The 22,932-nt window shown below is 34.9% G+C and overlaps 1 protein-coding gene across 1 annotated transcript in view; it reads left to right on the forward strand.

The window, feature by feature from the left end:
• IGF1 (insulin like growth factor 1) overlaps nucleotides 1–20,274 on the forward strand; it is a 50,263-nt gene extending 29,989 nt beyond the window's left edge. Inside the window, exons 3-4 of the mRNA XM_061371893.1 lie at nucleotides 9,023–9,204; nucleotides 16,540–20,274. Coding sequence (XP_061227877.1) covers nucleotides 9,023–9,204; nucleotides 16,540–16,599 — 242 coding nt within the window. The 3' untranslated portion in view covers nucleotides 16,600–20,274. The remainder of the gene's footprint in view (nucleotides 1–9,022; nucleotides 9,205–16,539) is intronic.
• The last annotated feature ends 2,658 nt before the right edge of the window (nucleotides 20,275–22,932 follow it).

Consider the following 22,932-nt stretch of genomic DNA (forward strand, 5'->3'; position numbering starts at 1 on the left):
CAAAACAAGTTTTCTGGAAAATAATTCACATTTAAACTGTTGGCCATAAGAAAACTACATGCTGGACTTCTTTCAAAAGCATTAAGTCATTTTACCGTGCTTAAAGTAATTTTTGAAATAATTAAAGTAATGTCATCCTGACTTGTACAGCAAGGTTGAATAACTGTAAGTCTAAACAAGATTCAGACACTTGCACAGATACAAAGCTGAATCTTGCTTATTCCTTATGCTCTGGTGCTGCATTATTGTACAAGGTCAGACGCTTCTTGCTGACAAAGCCCTCAACAATGATATCAGATCTTACTAAATGAAGCTTATAGCTCTAGAACTTAAAGCACATTCAAGTAAATCCACTGAAGTTAACTGCATTAGACAAGTGCAAAACTAGTGTGACAAGTGAGCTGGGCCCTTACTGTTATCTTATTTCTCCCTCCTGCCTTCTTTCTTATTGTCACACTTGTTTCTCATAAGGGAATGAAAATTCTCTACCTCTGTAGAAGATGACAGTGGCCTGCACTCAACTGCTTACCCTCCTGTAAGTGCTACTACTGTATAAACAGAAATAAAAATTGTACCATGTCGATAAGTGCCCTCCTGGATAGTGTGAAAGGTGTTAGACAGGAATTACTTCAGTCAACAGCCATTCACCCATTCATACCTTCTGCTTCTAACCAGATGATGGTTCCAAAATGCAGGAACAAAAGTACCTGTCTGTAAATGTTTGCCATTTGTTATTTGCTTTAACTTCTCAGAATACAGCTGAGAAAGAGTATTTATAGAGAGAAGAATCCTGATTACACAGTTAAAAGCAATGTACTGATAGTTATGTGGTCAGTGGCATTAACCACATAGCAGTCATTCTGGCTTCACATTTTACATCAGTATTCTTTTGTTCTCACCTCCTTCGAGGAATCATACCACATCCATTCCCTGCAAATCTCTCTAAATGCCATTAAGATCATATTTACTCACTGAACTGTAAGTTTGGAAGAAAAAGCAAGTAATTGTTTCTTATCAGCCTGGTGCTTATAAGCCTACTAAAGGCAATGGAAGTCTTTTCATTGATTTTAATAGACCTTGAATCAGGTTATAAATAAGTAACTTTTGGCACCTGATTCATCAGGTCATAATCCTGACGGCACTAAAATATTTCTTGGTGTTTTCAGTGATGGTATGATTTCACTCAGTTACGGCTTGGCATTGTTATTAATGTGGTAATCCAAATAAAAGGCAGGTTTATATTTACTGTGCGGTAAGAAGGGTATGGAAGGTGTTACGATTGATCACCCTTCCACACCACACACAAGTGTAAGCACTGACTACATATAGAAGAAGAAGACAGAATGTATTCTCATTACGGATGGATGACTATTACTGTTGTCATCCTTGATGCAATAAAGGGGCAACATTCAAATGTAACAATGGTATACTGGTTGTTCTGGTTTCTAATTATCTTGTCCTAAACCCTGATAAACCTGGCTATTCTTGCAATAGTGAGTTTCTTTCCAGCAAAGCATTTACTTTGCCAAAGTATATATATTTTTTGGCAGCATCTGGCACTTTCCAACCCTGGAATCTGACGTAGGCTTGTAAATTGTGCTAGGTTGGCATGAGTTTCACCCTCTAGAGCACTGAACTGGTGTAAAATAATACATTATATTGTTTCTCACTCTTTCTGAATTTTTTTTACTCCGAAATTTCAGTTTCATTCCCAGTGCAACACTCACAAAAATACAGGTCTTTCTCTTCACACGTTGCAACTGGCTGAGGAACTACCGTATGAAGCATAATGGTTCTAGCGTATGTTTAGTATACCTAAAGGCCTCCAAAGCAGCCATTCCATAAAAAGGGCAGATACAATGCAACTATATGTGAGAGGAAATTGTTACAAGTGTTGTACTTTGGAAATAAATTTAGGGTAAGAAGAGATTCTTTTTCCAATTAAATACACAATGAAGAAAAAAGTGCTTCTGAAAGCGTATTTCTAGAGGAAAACTTTACCTTATACTACTGTGTGGCAGACCAAATAAACATACAAATTAAAAATTAAAACACCTTTTGGAATACATCTGCATGTGTCAGCTAACTGACTTTAAAGAAGTAAAATGGTTATTTTATCCTCTATATGAAAAACAGAGTTTTCATTTTTTTATAAGGTGCAGCTTATAAATCTTAATTATTCAGGCAAAAAACTCTGTGAAGTCTTGATAGATTTCTCTTATAGATCAGTATGGAGTGCCTGTTTTCCCAGTCTTACCTAGAACTTCAGGGCAATAAGCAAACATCCTTTTGCCTTAGACTTGGTAATTAAGGCGCTCCAGTATTCCACAAAGCAATAGCTCTAGTGAAATATCTCAGTATTAACAAATGCATATGCTTTCATAAAGATTTTACTCGTGCATACTGATAAAGCTTATCCTCTATTCTCATGCATATTAAATTAGACTTCAGAGCTAGAGCATCCATTCATTGAGCATTTATAAATGCTAATATATGCTCATTTTGATGAATACAAACAAGAATCAGTCTAAGCATAATTATTTTTTGGCACTAGCAAAACATTCAAGGAAAATGAAAGTTAAATATTAAATATTGTGGCTTCAAAACACATGCAACTTATTTACATTAAAATCAGATTGCCTACTTTGCAACGTTTAAACCTTGAGGTATTTCTGTTACAGTTCTGTTACAGTTCTGTACAACAATTCACAAGATTTGTTGTTTGCTTGTTTGTTTGTTTGTTGTAGCAGCTCATAGAAGTATCAAAATACAGACATTGCCTGCTGATTGAACATTGACTCATAATTTTCCAAATACAGATTAGAAACTCCAGAGAACCCTCAAGAAGTATTACCAATATAACATGAAAACATTTCTCTAAGATCATAAGCAGATGAAAAGTGACATCAACAATCTCTTATTTTGCATATACACACATTTAGAATGTAAAAATAGAAAAGAACACTAGCCTGATATACAGAATATAGTAAAAGAGGTATGGAGATACATAAATAAACAGTACTCTGGCTGGTATGCTTTTTAGAACAATGTATCATTATATTTAATTGTTAAAATGGAAATAAAAGAGAATGGCAATGTACTATAACCGTGATATATTTTGTGATTTAGGACAAATCACATTAAATGGAATTCATTTTCTTTGAGTTCAGTTTTCTAGAAGTTGTGCATGCACGCTAAGGCTAGATCAAACAGCTTTATCTGTAGTTGATGAAAGAGCACAGGCACCTGCAGAGGGCAAGCATTTCATTTTAAGTAAAGCATTCGAAACAGAAATAAACCCATCTCCAGACACACCTGCTTGTTGACTTGACTATCTTAGACTAGATCCCTAATTTTCAGGTGGTGCAGCTGTGTAAGACGAATCTCAAACCCAGCATTCCTAGTCTTCCCTTCCACCGTAAGTCAGATAGACAGTACATGCAACTCAAAACCACTCCAACCAGCTCCCTGTCTGGATCTAGCATACAGGATGTGCTTGTTAAGTTACTACATTGTACTGTAACACCATAAACTCTCAACCTTGATGCTCAGGCCACAGAAAAATTCTGTTTGACCAACCTACTGCCTTATAATATTCTTACATACATCCAGATACTATGAGCCATGAACTGGACACAGCAGTAAATGTTTTGATGGAAACATTTTGAGTTTCCCTGTAAAATATTATAGTACAGTAACAGGTCAATAGCCTTTCCAAATTTAATAGTTGCAGTTATAGATGAAGATTGACTGTAATACTAGGTTAGTGATAAGTACCCTGGTTTTCAGATTTATGATGTTTTTCTCAGTTAAATGGCATTCTCAGGTTCTCCTGCTAGGCTAAGAAACAGTATCTACAACAAATATAAAGAGCCACATAAAAGCTCCAGTATATGTTACCTGAGTTCTTCCTATAGTCCTCTAAATAGTAAATTAACTTTGTGTTTATCCTGGGCTATTTCTCATGTAATTTCTACCATTAATGCTACAATGATAATTATAATTCTCCACAGAACGCCTAGATGGTTCAACAATTGAAACTTCCATAATCCACCTACACCAGTGCTTCTTGAAACCATTGGTAGAGCAGAACCAATGGCAGCACCAGTGAGATATTTTAGAGGGAAGCAGGGGAACAAAGAAACAAAGTGTAAACAAGCCCTGCTGAATTATTCCACTTACTTTCCATTATTTAGAAGGAAGTGCTGTCAGTATAGAAGTCAGCTGTTTAACTATTGTAATGCTGTACCTTGGCCTGCTTTCAGGGGACTTCAGAACAGTGTGACTAGACTTCGTATCTGCTTGTAGCACATGGAAGGAAACATTCACATGTTCGGTTCAGTAGATTAAATGGGAGCCAAAAATTCTATTAAGTGAACTTTGACCTACATGATATGAAACCTCTTTTGAGACAGCAACTGACAAAAAAGGAAGGTAACCTCCAAGGAGATCAAAGTACCTCAGCAAAAAGGAATGCCTAGGACTGTTACATGTCCACAGGCAGCACTTTGAAGGTCAACTAAATACAAGGGACTTTTTGATAACAGCTGGAAGGTAGTGCTCAAATTGTGTCAGAAAGATGGGAAAGAACTACATGGATGCCCAGTATACTGACAGAGCAGGATCAGTCAGTATTTTAAGGTAATATCATAAGAAAAAAATAAGAAACAGAAAAGTGGCATTAAATGTGCAAAACAACCAGCCATTTATTTACTAAAAATAAGGGGTTTGGTCTAGAAATCAACTTAAGTGTTTAGTTACGTCAGTCCCTACGTAGGACAGCACTCAGGCATGCGCTTACTGTTGAATATGTGCCTTAGTCCAACAGACCTTGTAGAAGCTTGAACATTTGCCCAGAACTAAGCGCATACTTTGTTAACTCGATGAACTGGGACCATCTGACCCTGCAGTCATTCCAGAAGATGGGACAAATACTGTTAATATCTGTAGAAGTGGCAGTATCTCCTTGTAATTGTTTCTCTCATCTTTGTGATAGCACCTTTCTTTGTATTCTGCAGGACTTACAAAGACAGCAGCAATCTAAAGTTTACTAGCTTAAAACTAATTTAAACATCAGATCTTTCTTAGAAATAGAGTCCAGAATCACGATTACTGAAAAAGAATAATTTTTCCTATTTTTTTTTCTATTTATTTGCTCTACCTGTATTCTCACTTTCTATTTCATCCATATTTTAAGAATACTGGATCACTTTAGTCTTTCAAAAACCCTGGGGAAACAAAACAACAAAACCAGCCCAAACATCAAACATTTTACTTCACCAAACTAATATTATCTTTTTATAAAGGATGAGAATTTAGTGTGTCATGTAATACATATTTAAGTTTGTAAATAAACAGCAAGTTTCATTGCTGACAACATCACTGAATGTGATTCTATTCCAAACTTGTTAAATTTATCATACAGGTTTTTTAAGATCTATAAGATATTGTATCCTCCTTCATAAAGTTATTATTCTGTCAGAAAGTAAACAACTCGTTAGATGTCTTTGATACGGCTACTGTAAATATAATTTTGAAGTAAACTGAGATTTTCATCTGAAAGATTCCAGGATTCAGGATTTGGTTCAACTCTTTATGTATATGATAGTGAAGGAGAAAGGTTGCTACTGAGGCACACAATGCTTCATGGATCATTTTGTCATGGGTATTTTGTCATGGGTACTTTGTAAACTTGATAAGTGCTTAAATGTAAACACTAAGAGGCAAAATAACTGCCATGTAATCACACAAGATGGTAACTAGATAAGAATAAAAATCAGAATTTTCAGATTACAACCAACAGAAAAATTGTGTAAGCTCCTGCTTGACTTATCGGGAAGACATCACATACAAATAAAGGAGTGATGTTATTAAAAGTTAGACTAAATGGCTCTAGTTCCTCTACTTTATGTATGTAAAAAATCCCAAATATATTCCTGTTGAAATTACTGTATTTACCAATAAGTCATAAGTTTTTTAAAAGAACTGATAGCAATAATCTGGTAGAATGCTATATAACCCATTACACGTTACTGTTTTACCTTATGCCTTCAATAAAAAATAATTAAGGAAAACAAAACATCAGATTATATAATTGAGCTAAATTAAAAATTCAAAATGCAAGCAATGCTGTACAGCTACAGGCTCAACGTAGACAAATTGGACAGAACTATTGATTGTTAGGAGATTGTTAGGAGGTGAAAGATTGAAGAAAAAAAAGAAATCACCTCTATCAACTAGTTAATCTTTGGGTTTAATCACAACAAAGCTAAATGTTAACCGTATTAATCAACAAAATTTTGAGACCTTGCAAACTTTACACTTCATTTGACAATTTGCTTTATAACGCATATGAATGGATCCTATAAAACAGCAGCTTTCAGTCATTAGACATTTATAGTCTTGCTGCACATGGAAGGAAGATTTCTTCTATCAAGTTCTGTTGTTAACTCATAGAAGTTCCTGGACAACACATTTTATCTTGCTGATTCTAAATTTTGTCACTTAGAGGTAGTATTGTGTCATGGGGAGCTAACATAGTTAAGTTTCTTAGAAGTGCAAAATATTACTAATCCTGAAATCTTCCATTGGATTGATAGATATTTTGGTTTTTTAATAGGTAATTTCTTCTCTAGGTAGAAAGGTCATGCTAAGCCACTTTAAATTAACCAATGAGCAGTACATCCTTATTTGTAGTATTAGCAGTATCCAATAGTAAAATAGGAATGAAACAAATGTCTATGCCTGTTAGGCTGCTATGAAATACCATTGAAAGGAAAATTCTTGAACAGTAGTTTTTAGCATGTTTTCTTATGAAAAATTGGCAGACTGAGAAAAGCTTAACTCATCAACTGTTTGTTGATTTCAACATTCAGCTGGGTCTATTAGGAAGAGTTAGACCTGCATATCCAGGAACAGAATTTGCCCTTTCATGTCTTACATAGGAGTAAGAAAAAATGTGAAATCCTACACAGTAAGGGCACTCCACATTTTCTTATAACTGCTAAATTTTAAAAGTATTAGGCTAAGACAACCTGATTACAGACCAGTAAAATCTCCAGAGAGTATCTTGTACTTTATATGATAATTCAGTGAGTGAATTAGTGAGTGAAAATAGTCTGGAAGTAAAACCCCGAAACTCTGTCTTAATATTTATAACACTTTCCAGTGAAACAGAGAAAACAACACACACACACAGACAAGTCAAAATATTCCTGTAATCTACTCCTGGCTTGCCGTTCTGTTTAGGCTTATGAAACAAATAGTTTAGCAGACAAGGTACAGTATAGAGGCCCTTGGTGGATTGCAATATACGAAATAAGCACGTTTTTCTTTTTGTTTAATTTATAGTCCCTGAAAAGAAGGGACATTTAAAAACCTGTTGTCTGGGTTTACCAAGCTCATAGGGATAGTTAGCTCCTAGCTGACTCTATTGCTGGCTAAAATGTTAGACACACTGTACCACTAGAGGTCTTGTCATTTACAGATGCATTAAAGCCTCAAGGGTTCTTCACAACTGGGCATATGTTTTAATCACAGAGAACTGCAAAATGCAGTGTTGTCTTCAAATTGACAGCTGCAGGACAAGTATATGGATATTAACCTAGAATTTGCTGTATAAGCATTAAAGGCAATAATTTCCCAAAGAGAAACTGAGTTTTCATCTTTTTTTGGTCCCCTTATCTTTTATCTAGTTTGAGTAATTTCTTAAAATGTAAACTCCTGCCAAACTCTGTGAATAACAGATTTTTGGTCTCAGTGATAAAACTGAAGCAGGGGAAAAAAAAAGAAAAAAGCAAGGAAAAAAAAGAAATGGTAGGGATGACTGATTTGAGTTACTTCATTTTTTGGCTCTTGGTGCAGTTTTCTTTCCTTTTTTCCATATTTTTGTGTTCTTAACCAATGTGGATCATTCTGTAAATGGAAACACTTAATGCTGAAAATGTCAAAACAAAACATTTAATCTTTTCAGAATTTTACTGCCTGAAACCAAATTCTACCATAATTTTTAAATAGATGTAGTAAGTAAGCAACTACTTATTTTTGTGACTTTATTGTTCCTTCATTTCTAGTTGGTGATAACAGGGCAACTGCACATTCACATGGGTTACACACAAACAAGCCTAGGAAATAATGGGTCTGTAATCTTTGCATAATACAGCAGAAGATTCAATAGTTACTAAAGAAATCATAAATCACTGAAAGAAAAAGAAAAAGAGAAGCATAGTTCTATGAATGAAAATGTCACCCTTTACTGGAGCTCAGTGAAAAATACTGAACATCTGCCAATTTAGTAATTTCTACAGATGCCCAGTGCAAACTCAAAATGCAGGAAACAACATGTTATGTCATTCCCATTTCCTACCTTCTGCAAAGCTATAGAATATAATACATTCTTCTTTAAGATTTTCCATCAAGCACCTTCCTACTTTTACTGCATTTCATGGGTTACTTTGTTACTTTAGTTCTTATTCCTACTAGCTTTTGTGCTTGTATATCTTACAGCCGGTGCAGTGGTATATGGTATTTATTTCCCTTTTGGAACACACTGACTTCACAGAGTGGCTCAGTGTAAATGTTTCATTAGAAAATACTTGCCTATAGCACAGGCATGACCTATGATCTTTAAACACCAGCTACCTCAGTCAGCCCAACAATCAGTTTTCATCCGAGAGCAAATTTCCTTTGCAAGGCTTCTAAATGCCAGATTTCAACTTCCTCCAGCTTCATTTTCAATGCCAAGACAGTTCAAGAAAATATTTTAATAATATTGTTATAAGAAGATGTAATTTTGCTCAAATGCTTAAATAGCAACCAGCCACAGACAGAGATCAAAGGTGGCCATTTCCAGGAATAACTTTCAAAGCTGTATCTGAGAAGGGGGTCTTAGAACTGAGACACGCAGGCAGCTTCTACAACTGTCATTGGTGATTCTGTTAAAATAATGCAATTTATATGATTGCTTCTGAGATCTTTGCATTTTCTTTCTAACATAAATATTTTCCATTTGTGTTTTGAATAGGTAAGCCTACAGGGTATGGATCCAGCAGTAGACGCTTACACCACAAGGGAATAGTGGACGAATGCTGCTTCCAGAGTTGTGACCTGAGGAGGCTGGAGATGTATTGTGCTCCAATAAAGCCACCTAAATCTGCACGCTCTGTACGTGCTCAGCGCCACACTGATATGCCAAAAGCACAAAAGGTAGGCCAGGCTGGGGAAAAAAGGAGAAGGAAAAAAGGGAAAAAAGCCCCACAAAAAAACCCAACAAATAAAACCACAAAAAAACCCAACAAAACAACAAACCTACCTATTTTAGGGAAGTAAAATTGTCTCTAGGCTGCTAACATTGCAAACTGATGTGTTTTGCCTACTAGGGACACTGAGATTTACTGGAATTTTGGAAAATATTTTCTGTAGTAGGAAATAAGTAGGAAAATATGTGTTTCATCTCATCTCTTAGAACACTGAATAAAACATGGAATTGCTAAGCTAGTAGTTGTTAGGCTTTGTCCTGGGTAGTAAATGACAAGTACTCACATCATCGAGTCATAAATAGCATCTAAGATTTCTTTCAAAAGAGAAACCAAACACTGAATGTTTAACAACTGATCTATCCAAAACCTCCTCACTCATCTGCCTTGTCAGGAAGAGGTAGTGTGAGTGATCAAGAGGGGAAAAATGTTTTTCTGCTAACAATTTTACATGTAAATGAAAACATTCTATTTTTTTTCCTTTCCTTGTTTTTTCGGCTTTATTTATTTGTTTATCAAAACTAAATTAACTGGATACTCACTGCAATAATTACACACTTCATTTTAACTATTTAATGTTTTATATGTATATTCTGCAAGCACTTCAAATATTCATTGGTGTGGAGTACAGGGTATTCAGATTTTTGTTCTTGTCATACTAGATATCCTGTATATATATGTAGTTAAATCTCATTTCTCCTCATCACAGCCTATAGCTCAGAAAATCCATTTTAGTCTAAGCTACCATTAAGCTCACATCCAACTATCTCTCCTGTTTGAGTTCTGAGCATCCGTTTTACATGTTATCATTCATCTGCTGTAAGCCTCAAGTGATATATTTTATTGCTGTTGACCCTGTCTGTCCTACATATACGTTGGCCCCAATCCTGAAATTATGCAACAAAGAATTGCATGAATTTATAAGATTTCCTAGAAAGTCAAGAAATCAGCACTATATACTTATTTCCTTGATATCATCTAACTGTAAGGAACAATTGTAATCATTCCAGCATCCATTTCTTTTCCATAAGTCAATCCATAGAATGGAATACTTCCACCTCTTCCTCAAGAGTTTTCAGCTTTTTAAAGTAGTGGCTATATGATTCTTCCTTGGAAGTATCACCTTAGCCATGAACATCTCAAAAGGCACACAAGACAAGTGGAGTCTTCTTCAAGTAGAGCTTAACTATAGAAGAGAAAACCCTGTGGTTTATTTTTGTCTGGGCACACATATATTTGAGGCTTGCAGGAAAAGAAAAAAAAGGCTTGGCCCATGTGCTCCTTCCCATACTTGTTGCTAAGGTGATGGGTAAAACATTCTGTAACTTCAAGCAAAAGGAGACAAGATACCTGCCAGCTTTCTGATGGATCTCCACACCAATTTCCTTGGAGAGCTAAGGAATGATGTCACTGTTCTTCAGGCAGCTGTCCTTTTCCCAGAAGATAGTCAAGAAAACTCTTTTCTTACGAACAGGAAGGAGCAGAAGAAAGGCCTTGCGTCTTTCTGCAGCAGCAGGGGAGGTAATGCTCAAGTGGGGATACTGGAAGAAGAAAAAAATTAGAGCATGTAGTAATTGAGAGAATCTAGCTGCAGAAGAAATCCAGGAAATTAAAAGGAGAAAAAATCTAGAGGTGAAAAGGGCAGTAAAAGGACAACGAAGAGCAGAGGAAAAGAAAAGGAAGAGAACTAGATGAAAGAGCCTGAGAAGATAAGAAATATGAACCATGGTGTATCACACAGAAAAGACAGGATTTTGAGAAAAGGGGACAAAAAATAAAAAGTAATAGAATTTAAAAATCCCAACACCTTCAAAGAAGATGTATGTGAAAAGGAGGAGAGAGGTGAACAGAAGCAGAAAAATCACAAATGCTTCTTGATGGAAATTTGGCAATAAAATATCAAAAATCTGATGGGAAAAATAAACTGAAATTTTCATCAATATCTGTGCGTGGAGGGAATTAGTTTGAGGAAACAAAAATATAGAAAGGGTAGGAGAAACTATTATTCATTTTTATAATAAATAGAAGGAAAATACAGAGAAGGGATGAGAAGGGAAACTGAATTCATTAAGCATAGCTCTATCTGGAAAAGCTCCAGTACATGTTGAAAATAACGACATGAAATATAATTATTTTTTCATCCCTTTTTTCTTTTTGCAGTCAGCTGTACATGCCTCCATTAAACCAGACAATGCTATGTTCATACTTTCTTCTTTGGATAGGGTCCCACAGTATGGACACATTTAGCTAATTCATAGTGTGTCACTGATTTTGATTAAAAAATAATTATACTAAAGTTATTTTTCAGTTGAGCAATTTTTTTCTGCTTTAGAATATTACCTCTTAATATTATGCTATGTATGAGATATATATCTTATACATCTAAAGTGAATCTATATGACCTCTTTAATGTTTTCTTATTTAGGTACAAGATTTAAGGCAGGATTAAGTGGAATACATAATATGTACAGTTACTCTCAGATTTCATGCACAATCAGATGCTTACACCCTTCATACTTCTAATGTTGTTTTTATTTGGCATCTTCTCTTAACCATTTTAATCAACAAATCAAGGATTTGGGTTTTGGTTTAAGTGTTTTTGTAAGTGTTCTACTTTCCCAATTCCTTGAGTGGATAATTTGTCCTGTGCACTATTTGGTAGAATAACTTACCTCAATGGAGCAGAATTGTTCTTTCTTTTATAGGTTACATTAATGCTGATCTTTAGTCATTGTATTACAAATAAATATTGCTACACTACATGCACAAATCTGAATGATGAGGGCCAGACAATGAATGATTGATGTGGGCTGGGAACCCACAAAATGCCTATTTGCTGTTATAAGGCCCATTACAGAGACTGTACATGTAGAGTTTTGTTTGTAGCTAAACCTCTGAGTGTTTCTTTCTCTATAGGACCATTATTTGCCCTGTTCCAAGACCTGTATTCACAAATACATATGAAAGTATATTAAAAATAAAAAATAAACACATGGTTATTATATACTTAGAGGTATTAACAGGGTCACAAAAAAAAAAAAAAAAGAAAAAGAGAAAAAATCCAACCAACCTGCAGGATCTGCTGTTCACTCATTTACTGATCATTCCTCAATAATGCTCATCCAAAGCCTGTTTTGTTTACTTGCTTGTTATTTGAAGACTCTGGTGAAAGCTTTCAGTAAAATTCTTACTGAAATATGAGAGATACTTAGGTATTCATCTTGCCAGAACTGATAAAAACCAGAAACTAATCAACCGTGTAATACAAAACCCATTATAAAATTCTACCTCAACTGCAGTTAGAAACGTTTTAAACTGCAAAACTGGAGAAAGAAGAGGAATTAAACTTCTGTCCTCAGTGTACAGAGTTCCATCTAGCTTTTCTTTCATTCATTTTTTTTTCTCTTCTGAGAAATGCTAATAAATATTTAGTCTATTTACCCTTAGTGAATGAAGTTTTAGCAGCAATTTGAAAAACTAGTGAATAGAACTTGGAAAAACAATTGCTCTCTGTTCAAGCAAAGGAATTCATTGAGCTATTTCCACAGCAATTGCGTTTGTGAGGGAAGACTGTGACCTTTCTGAATGAAGCAGTTTCACAGAACCAGTGGCACAAAAGTGCTTACCAATTTTAGGCTACAAGGCATCTTGAAAATTATTACCTGAATGTGAACACTGGTAACGCTGAGTTTAAAGTCCAGTAAATAAACAAGAGGGAAAGCAAAAAACCCATAGCACATGCCATTCACTTGCACTCCAAGCAAAAGAATCTGACAGGTGTACATAAAATCACAGAATAGTTAGGGTTGGATCTTGGTATATTTTTTCTCTTCCTCTGATTTTTAGTCCTCATTCTTCTTTAAGCCTAATATGTGGAAAATACACATAAATATATATCAACAGATGATTAACAGAATAAAGTAAGTGGATTTTCTCAAAAATCCTTTTCATATTTCATCTACTCTTCAAAATCTAAATAAATAGTACGTGGGACTAAGAGAGAGAGGGAAAACATGTTAATATTTTTAGTTTAATAAAATGCCACTAAGAAATAGGAAAAAGAGTTGCATTATTTCTCATTAGTCTTTCTATGATTCCCAGATTATTTTGTAATTGGCTCAGTATCAAACTCACAGATACAATTACAGGACAAAATGTGCACAGTGGCACTAATCCTAATTTCTATTACAGCCATGCCACATTAGCAAGCCAATGACAGAATCTTTAGGTGTAACAGATAGAAGAACTTGGCCTTTTCACTTCAGAAAATTATTTCTTTCCATTGCTTATTTTACAGCCTTGTAATTATGTTACTGATCACACTGCCCACAGAACTAAAAAGCTTTCAAAGAAACCCCAAAGAATTCACAGCTAAGATGTCATGCCTGTTACTATAAACATTAGGTTTTCCACTTATTACCAATAAAGCAAAAGATCTTTTAATGCCAATATGTTTGAACGTCCATCCTAACAGGATTAAGAATGCTGGTACATGCTTCCCAATACCCCTCCATCTCTGTTAATGACCTTTACTTTCCCTGAGGTAGTAGTTATCCTTACTTTAAGACTGGGTTGTCCTCAAAGAACCATCCTTAAGGTGATAGGTTAAGGTCTTTGCTTCTCTGTTCATTAACTAACTAATGCAAAGTCGACATTTTACATGTCATCTTACAATGATTATGTCTTTGTACGGGTCTGAGTATCAGCTAAGAGTATCTGATAATGAAATAAGCATCAGAGATAACAATTCAATTTCTAATTGCCATTTTTTCAAAGGCTTGAGAAATGAGGCAAGCTTTTCTAGACCGGTGCAAATGCAGGTCTGAGAACCTGGCTCAAGCATTCACATTTCTTGATTTATTTTCCAATGGTCTCAACACTGCTTACTTGAAAACACCTGTTAACAGAGTCAAAGCATTTTCTGGCATGCATGTTACTACTGCCACCATCAGTGCCACCTCTTTGTAGTTTTATTCATCAAAATACTGATTCCAGAGGAGGAAGTGTTTGAAAATAACCTACCATCCTCCCCCAGTCTCAAAGCTAAATGTCAGTATTAAAAGCTATAACTGAAACCCTGCTACAACTTACTATTTGCTGTCTTTGAATAATAAATCCATTTTAAAGTCAGACCACAACAGTAGTGGAGGGAATTTATATTTTTGTTTGGGAAACATGTAGCTAATTTTCAGTTTAAGCCACTGTAATGCAAAATGGCTGTTGTTTCATAATAAGGCTCTCACTGTCCATTTTATAGGTCATGAGTGTGCAGCATTTAAATATATATGACTTTTTTCAAATAAAATATAGCATATCATTTTTCCTATATGCCAGTAAACTCTTGTCAAAGAGAAGAACCTAGAAACAGCATTGAGGAGGATATTTTGTTTTCTTGCCATGAGGAAAAAGCAGTGCAGATGAGTCAAGGAATTCCTGGTTTTTTAGTTCATTATTACTAATATAAGTGTTTGTAACACAAGGCAGGATCCTTAACAGTGGTAGACTTTTGCGAAGTGCACCAATGATGATTATAGTGAAAATCAGTGGAAACTGGAGGTTTAATTCAGAATATGTACTTCAAGGTGAAAACTAACATACAACTTAAGGAAAACTAAAGACAAAAAAGGAAGCTTTCAAAAAGTTGGAAGAGAAACAGGAGTGAAACAGCAAAAGCTATTTCAATGAATGGATAAGCAGAATTCTGTTGACATTTTTGTTTCTGTATTTGATCCATGTTAAAGAATCTGTTCTATAGCAATATTAGCAAAACTTGATTAAGACATGCCAGTACTTTACTGAACACAGGAGTAGTGACTAGATGGTCAATCTCATCTTTGTTTAGTATTGCATTTAGAGTAAGAGCATCTAGAATGGCAGGTTCCTAACAAAGACAATTTTTCATTAGGAATACTTTGCTATTAACAAATTTGTCTTGTCAATGATGATAAATCTTAGTTTGGCTCACTGTTCTTACTTGTTGGTGATATAGTTAACAATTACTAGTACTGTTTGTTGAGGGTTTTTTATATTCTGAAAAGAATAATTCAACTTATATCCAACAGAACTCAATCAAACCAGTGAAAGCTAATAAGCTCTATGCAAGCTCAAGTTTTGTGATCCTTTGCCAGTTTCTGATTTATGTCTGATAGATACCGGAGGAAAATGAAAAATTTAGATACAGAACAGTATTTTATGTAGACAATCATTTAAAAACCCAGTGTAATGCACCAAATCAGCTTCTATTTTCTTTCTGCCCGTTGGAAATCAGACAAAACTTTCATTACTTTATACATTTTAGAGATCACATTTCCTTTTTTTTTTTTCTCATGATTAAGTAGCAGATAATAATGCAGTGGTAAAGCTGCGTACACATACCTCATCTTTCTCAGGGACATGTTTTTATTTCTGGCTTTTCTAAGGACAACAGAAATTATTTTAGTTAACTAAGAATTTAGCTTCTGATGAAGATTGTCACTTAACAATTCTGCCTCTAGTCTGGTACAAAATGTGCAAAGATTTGGGAACATGTAATATTTACCAGCATGGCAAATATGGAATCAAACTCAAAGATACATGCCACATCCAGCACTGCTGATGAAAACTTACCTATGCATGGAACAGTGCATTATTCATTTCAAAACCCTTTTGATTTGCCTGGCACATCACCTGATCTCTTTTTGAAAATACAAATTATTTGGCTGCAGCTCCTGCAGTGAACCCACACCTTTTAGACTCCTAACGGCCTTATCCAACAAAAACCTTACACATCTAGTATGTGATTTACGCAAAATGTAGGTAACAGAGTCCTACTCAGCAATTTTTCAAACCTCTGACCACGGGGTACCAAAGCCCAGGGCGCTCCATAAATCCTGCAGTTACAATTCTAAAGTTCCCTGGCCCCTACACATCCTGCTTGCAAATGTCCTTGTTCTGAAGGAAAGAAAATCTTTGGTACCCACTGTATGCTTAAGCCCATCCACATTCCAGTATGTAGATGTTTCTTCTGCCAAGATCAACAATGACAGCAATCAAAATGTTTATGTCTAGGAGAACAAGGAATTTAGTGTACAGAAGTTTTGTATAGTTATGTTGTCTGTGAACTGGCAAAAAGGCTCTAGAAATACCAGCATTCAGGATAACTGTTGTTGCCGCATGGAAAAAACCAGTGTAGATGAGTGAAGGAATACGTGTTTTCTTCATTCATTGTTACTATTTTTCCCACTAATAAAAGTTTCATAGCACATTAAAACCTACCTGGAATAATTTTTTTTCTCTACACCTTCAGGAAGTGCATTTGAAGAATACAAGTAGAGGGAACACAGGAAACAGAAACTACAGAATGTAAGAACATGCCGTCCACAAGAACGAAGAATGGATGTGCCATCTGCAGGATACTTTGTTGTAAATAAATTATTTGTTAAACATTGGAAGACTTAAAAAAACCTATGGTTAATAAGCTTGATGCAATCTCAACCAATGGGCATTCTCCCAGTGAACAATGCAACTAAACATTCCAATACTAAGTCTTTAGAGAACAGAACATTTTAAGAAGCCCAGAGCTAAAAAATTCTGTGGTTGATATATTACTGTTTGTTAATCTGTTTTAAATGTCCTGCACACAAAATCTCTTAAAGTCCTGTGCCCCTCAAAAGCCTACAAATTTATGGGCCTTTGATGGATCCAATTGCACTAAATTAACCTATGAACACAGGCTGCTGGAGTCATTCATCAGCCTTGTCTAAGTGGTGTTTTTATTTTATTTGCACTTCTATACAAGCAACAGGCTGTTTGTTTTACAGTGTCTGATAACATTGTTTGTCTACCCCTTCATATTTGCACAGTTTGACATTCCCAGTAACAGCAGCAGTAAGGTAACATATACAGTTTTAAACATCCATTAATTCCATCTGTGGCTTTTTGACAGAATATGGGTTATAGATGCATTTGTTTTAAGACAGTTTTATTTTTCCTTCTCTTGCAAAGATGCGAGTTATTGCAATTTGTGAGACAAAAGATTTCTAAAAGCAGTTAAAGCATACATAGGCTCTCAAACCATTAATGATTCTTCCAGGTAATTATTTTGCAACAGTATAGGTAACTTCTTTCTTCCTCCATATAATGCAGTATGTAAAATTTAGCATATCAATAATACACATATATCAAACAGTATGTAAAAATCTCTGTTTTATAGTACAACGGTGCTATTTTATAGTTTGTTACATGAAAGGGTCTGGCCAAAATGGTAATAAGCAAAAGCAAATATCGAAAGATCAAGCCAAAGAGTAAATAACAAAACAGTTTAAACAATATTCAGTTTAAATGAACTAAAATGGCTTCAGATTCCACCACTGAAATAACTTTCCCATCTCCAAAAGAAAAGTCAGATACCTTTCTTCTGTTATATGTTTGAATGGTGGTGTTTTCATTTGCAGTTATGTGGAACACAAATTCGTAGATTCCTAGGCCCAGAGAAGACAGTTTGAGAAACAACCCTCAAATGACTTTAGTCCATCAGGACCTAAATCTTTCTGAAATATAGGCATTTTATTCAAACGTAACAGAGGGTTACTCAAGTTCTCTGTCATTTTAATTCTCCCCACAATCAGATGTGACTAAATTGACTGTTAATTAGGTTGCTGCAACATCCTGTAAATCACAAAAGCTAATCTAATCACCAAATTACAGTGTAGAAAGAGTCCTCAAGAAGAGATGAACCAGAATGTCCTTCAAACTGCTACAATCACCCTTCATGCACTTTTGTGGGAGACATATTTCTCTGCCATGTAACCTTGATAGGTACTGCACTGATTCTACCTTGAATATCACTGTGTCCTATGCTCCATTTCGTAAGTCAACTCAGTGCTGGATCAGCCACACAGTAAGGAGTGATAAGTAGCCAAGCGTTCCAAGGTGAGCAATAAATTTATCGGTGAGAGAGTGGAAGAGAAGGCAGGAGAGAATTCACTGTTCTACCCTGTCTAAAACTGCAACATGGTTCTACTCAATTTTTTTTCCCCCAAAAATATCCCTGCACATGGCAAGCTCAAACAAGAGATAAAGTATCCCTTGGTCAGCCCCAAAGATGGCAGAGAAAAGGGAGCAATTACGGAGATGTTGGATCAGAGCTGTAAAGGAAGTATCTCTTTTTAAAGGCTCAAATCTGCCTTTCTTTCTACTACATCCATGGGAGCAGGTGACTTACTGAAACACAAGAGAAGAATCCCTGAAGGCTGAATATTTTACAGATACTCAAGTAGTTTCTCGTAAAACAGGCAGGAAAACTAAGTCTTAAAAGTCCAACAAATAATTATAGTTCCTTTTTGGTTCCTGTAGAAAGTTAGATTTTTTTTCCAAGGAAAGTGCAATGTATTTTATGATTCTATGACTCCTGTGCAATTCTTTATACCATTCGTTTTCTGTGAGATACATGTTTATATCCACAATAGGCTGCCATTGCAATGTAAAAGCAGAACACTAAATGAATAAAAAGAATATATCACAGCTGTCACTGACTGAGATAGTTATGTTGAAATGGAAGAAAGTACAGAGAAACAGATGGGGAAATGAAATTGTTTACCACCAATTCAATAAACAGAGGTACCAATTCTGATATCTGTCACAGCTCTTACTGACTTTCTTTTAGCGGAGAAGATGGAGAGGGAAATATTTTTACTTCAGTGGCTGTTAAGAATTCTGAAACACATTCTAGAATATGCCATTATTTGGATGTCACATACATAATACATATTTCCATTTCATGCCCCATGATTCTTTTTGGCCCATCTCCTCTGAAGTTCTAACGGGAAGAGGGAAGAAAGGTGTAACAGCAAATAGTAATTTACAGATCTCAATGGTGGCAAGTTTCTTTGTAGACAACATTTTACAGATGCAGTGTGAATATAACTAAATAGCCATACATCATCAGGCTATTTAATCCCTGTAAATTCAGATTTTGGACTTATATTGGAATGTATGCACTCACATTTCTGCCACCATATTTCTCTTGTTGAGACATCATAATTAGAAAATGTCACTCAGACAGCAATATCTAACACGAGAACCTGACAACTGTCTAAACAATTTAGAACAATCCTTGAAAGACATTACAATAAATAATGAATAGTTACAAGGTTTAAAGGCAACACTTAGCTTTACTAGAGAATACATGGTACCACAAAATGGAGAGTAGCTTCAACACCACAGAGTTGAGAAATGCATAGATGGGAAATATGCAGTTGTATAGGAAACCTCCAGTCATATGGCAGGGAGCACATGATATGCCAGTCAGTGTGAAAGATAAAGGGCTGCATTAGCTCAATAATATCAGTAAATCCGCTACTTAAAGAAGCTGAAGCATGAGCCAAAACATCTCCCTTCCAAAAGTACAAAGTAGTCTGACTAGAAAAACTTCTAATTAGAGAAATTGAAAGATTCAGCTGGATTTTCAAAAGCACTCCAGATATTTAGGAACTGGGCTCCCACGGGATTTCGTTGATTCTCATAAATCACTTAAGTGGTAAGGAAAATTCCAGTCCCAACCTTCCATATCATGTAAATCACATGACAGAAATCACAGACTTCTGCATTCTGGAACAGACATAAAAATCCAGTTACCACACAGAATGTCACTGAAGTGCAGCAGTAAAAATGTGAAGTAATTCTCATTATTTTCAGTTAGTTCAAAAATAATTACAGATCTAAACCCATTGAAGTTAATATATCTTTTTCACCAAGGGAGCAGAATTTGATAGTCACCTCCATCGTAACCATAATCATTAAAAGTTTTAATGGAAAATGAATAAATTCTGTATTCTGCTCAAAACATGCTTACAAACCTACGCTTACAATTGTATGAAAGACTTATATGAGGCATATTCATACCAATCTGTCAAGAGATAAAAGAAAATCAAATAATGGGATATTGCATCCAGCCCTTGTAGATACATCAAAGCAGGCACCTTTTGCCCAAGACAGATTACAGCATCAATTTTATTTTACTTTTTTAAGATTAAAGGGTAGGATTTTTACAGAACAAAATTCCACATACTATAAGTACCTGTGTTCAGCTGCCCCATGAGCTGATTGTTGACTTATTATTAATGGTTAAAATTGACTAATGAAGACTGTAGGCCAAGCACCGTGTATTCTTGGCCCTCCATTTTAACAAGTGTGTGATAAGACAAGTTCAGAAAAGTGTATGCATATTTGCTTTACCTGTTACTGATTTGGCCAACAATGCCAAAGTGGTGCTATTGTTTTCTTTAAGAAAGTACTTGACTAAAATATAAAAGAAAGCATAAATATTTTTTTAATGTATGAAAATGTCAATTATATAGGTATGCTTATTAAAATAGAAATACAAGTAGCCATAACTTTTCAACTTTTTGTCACTCAGCAACAGAAAAAAAATCCTAAATAGATGGAAGTGGACGAGTGAAAGAGTCAAAATGCTACAAAAATTCACAGACTTGAAATGTAATTCTGAATCTTTATTCTATGTCAGAAATACAGGTGAAGAAAAGCATTTCAAGTCAGAAGAATGGATATGACTGAAAGCCTGTTCAGAGTAATGCTAGTTCTCTATCATAACAAAAATTTCTAAGCCACACTGTAGCCTGAGATCAGTGTTGAGTTAGGCTTAAAGTCATTGGCATGATACACTCGAAATTTTCATTGAGCATAGTTCTTTCATTTTTACCCAATTACCTTTTCACTCATGGCATGCCCCCAAAATGTCTAAATTCTTAAGGAAAAAAAAAAAAAGGCATAAAGAAATGCATCTGATTTTATAAAGAAAGAATAAAAAAAAAATCCTAACATGAAACTGATGCTATTTTTAACTCTCACCAGTTTCAAATTGTGAAAAAAAGTTGAAATATATGGCTAAGAGTCTGTGAATTATTTTTTTTTATTATTTTATTTTATGTGGTCTTTATAAACATCCTAATGTGCAAAGTTACACATTTCATTGTTTTGTTTTGAAATGATGATAAATTAAGCCCAAATAGAGATTCTAGGAAACTATAGGCTAGATAGAATACTTATGTTCCAATGAAGGTATAATCAATATATTTAAAATGTTTTATTTTTAGTCTGAAAAGGAATAGTAATAATTTATTTGGGGACTCAACCTATTCTGGTCCCTCTTTGAAAGATACTATTTAGTGCAAACAATTCTTCCGAACACTAAGCTTCTATTCAAAACCAACATTCATTCCTCCTCCCACGCTCCCCCCCCAGCAAACCTAGTTAAAACACTATTACAACATAATTTTCCTGTTTGTCTCCTTGTTTGGGGTAGGGGGTGTTTTGGTTTGATTCACTTTGTTCTGAACTGGGAGGCAGTGGTAAGGAGGAGGAGATGAGGCTTTCAAGTGAGTGAGATATTTTCCTCTCAGCAAAACCCACAAAAAATAAAGAATTTGCCTTGATGAGATTACTAATTAGCCAATTAATGTGTGGAAGTAACATTAAGTAAAGCAAGTAGATTAAAGGTATCATGAAAGAAAGAAAAAAGTTATTAACACAAAGTTTTTACTCATTCTGGTCGTACACGATACATTTTTCTTCTCACAGCATTGGAATATTCTACTGAACTGTACCTGTCCATACACACAGTATCTGATATATCTAAATCTTTTTTGGGTTTTTTTACATGAAGGGTGTTATGGGAATATCTGAAACTTGATTTCATATAGTGCAGTATAGAGATACCAGTCTAGCAGAGACCTAAACAAGAAGGACCTCCCTGATGCTTACATTAGGAAATCTTATGCTAGTTGCATAAAGTGTGTATGTATATATAGATATATACATATATAGAGACATATGTATGTATATGTGTATATATAATGTTCTAATGTGTGCATGTGTATGTGCATGTATGTGTGCACGTGTATTTTATGCTTTTCTTATTCCTCTCAAGTAAAATTTGAACTTGTTTTTACACATTTTTTCTCTTGGATTATATTCAATAATCCAATTGGAATCTAATTTTAGAAGAACATTGTATGACATGGGTGTCACAAGTTGGATCCTGACTTTGTTCCTCACAGCAAAAGAAATTACCTGATTTTTAAGACACTTCTTTGCTGTAACCTGACAAATCTATTTATCTGTTTAAGTGCAGATGTAAAATACTAACTCTGAGGCCCTTGGTATGAAACCATTGATTTAAAATTTGTCTTTTATATCATTCTTCTCCAGATAAGCTCTGTTAAGTGAGACTTTTTAAGTGTAAGCATCCCTTCAAAGTAAGAGTAATGGATAATAGAGAGAAGAATGAAAATTCCTATCATTTAATAATATAATCTCATTTGTCAGTTAGGTGTTTTCTGTAAGAATAATTCATGCCCCTCTGTAATACCCATAACTAATTAAGAAGTGGAAAAGATGCAGCACTGTAAATTCTTATACCCCAAATTACTTGTAATGATTTTTCATCTCTCTGTATTCTCCAGTAACATTTTATTTTTCCAGCTTGGATCACGAAAGTCATAAAGAGCATAAACATGATACTTCTGCTGCTAAACCTTCTTTTCCATAAATATTTAACATACATACACCCATCTACAATATTATATATTCACACTTGTTTGAAGTTCTTAACAGCACAAATATTGTTGGGGATTTTTTTTCGTATTTTAACAGGGTGAACCACCTTTACCCTTTTTTTAAC

This window comes from Neopsephotus bourkii, unplaced genomic scaffold (genome assembly GCF_033783945.1).
Source record: "Neopsephotus bourkii isolate Nb327-2 ecotype Australia unplaced genomic scaffold, CSIRO-AGI_Nbou_v1 NB_1589, whole genome shotgun sequence".
NCBI classification, from domain to species: domain Eukaryota; kingdom Metazoa; phylum Chordata; class Aves; order Psittaciformes; family Psittacidae; genus Neopsephotus; species Neopsephotus bourkii.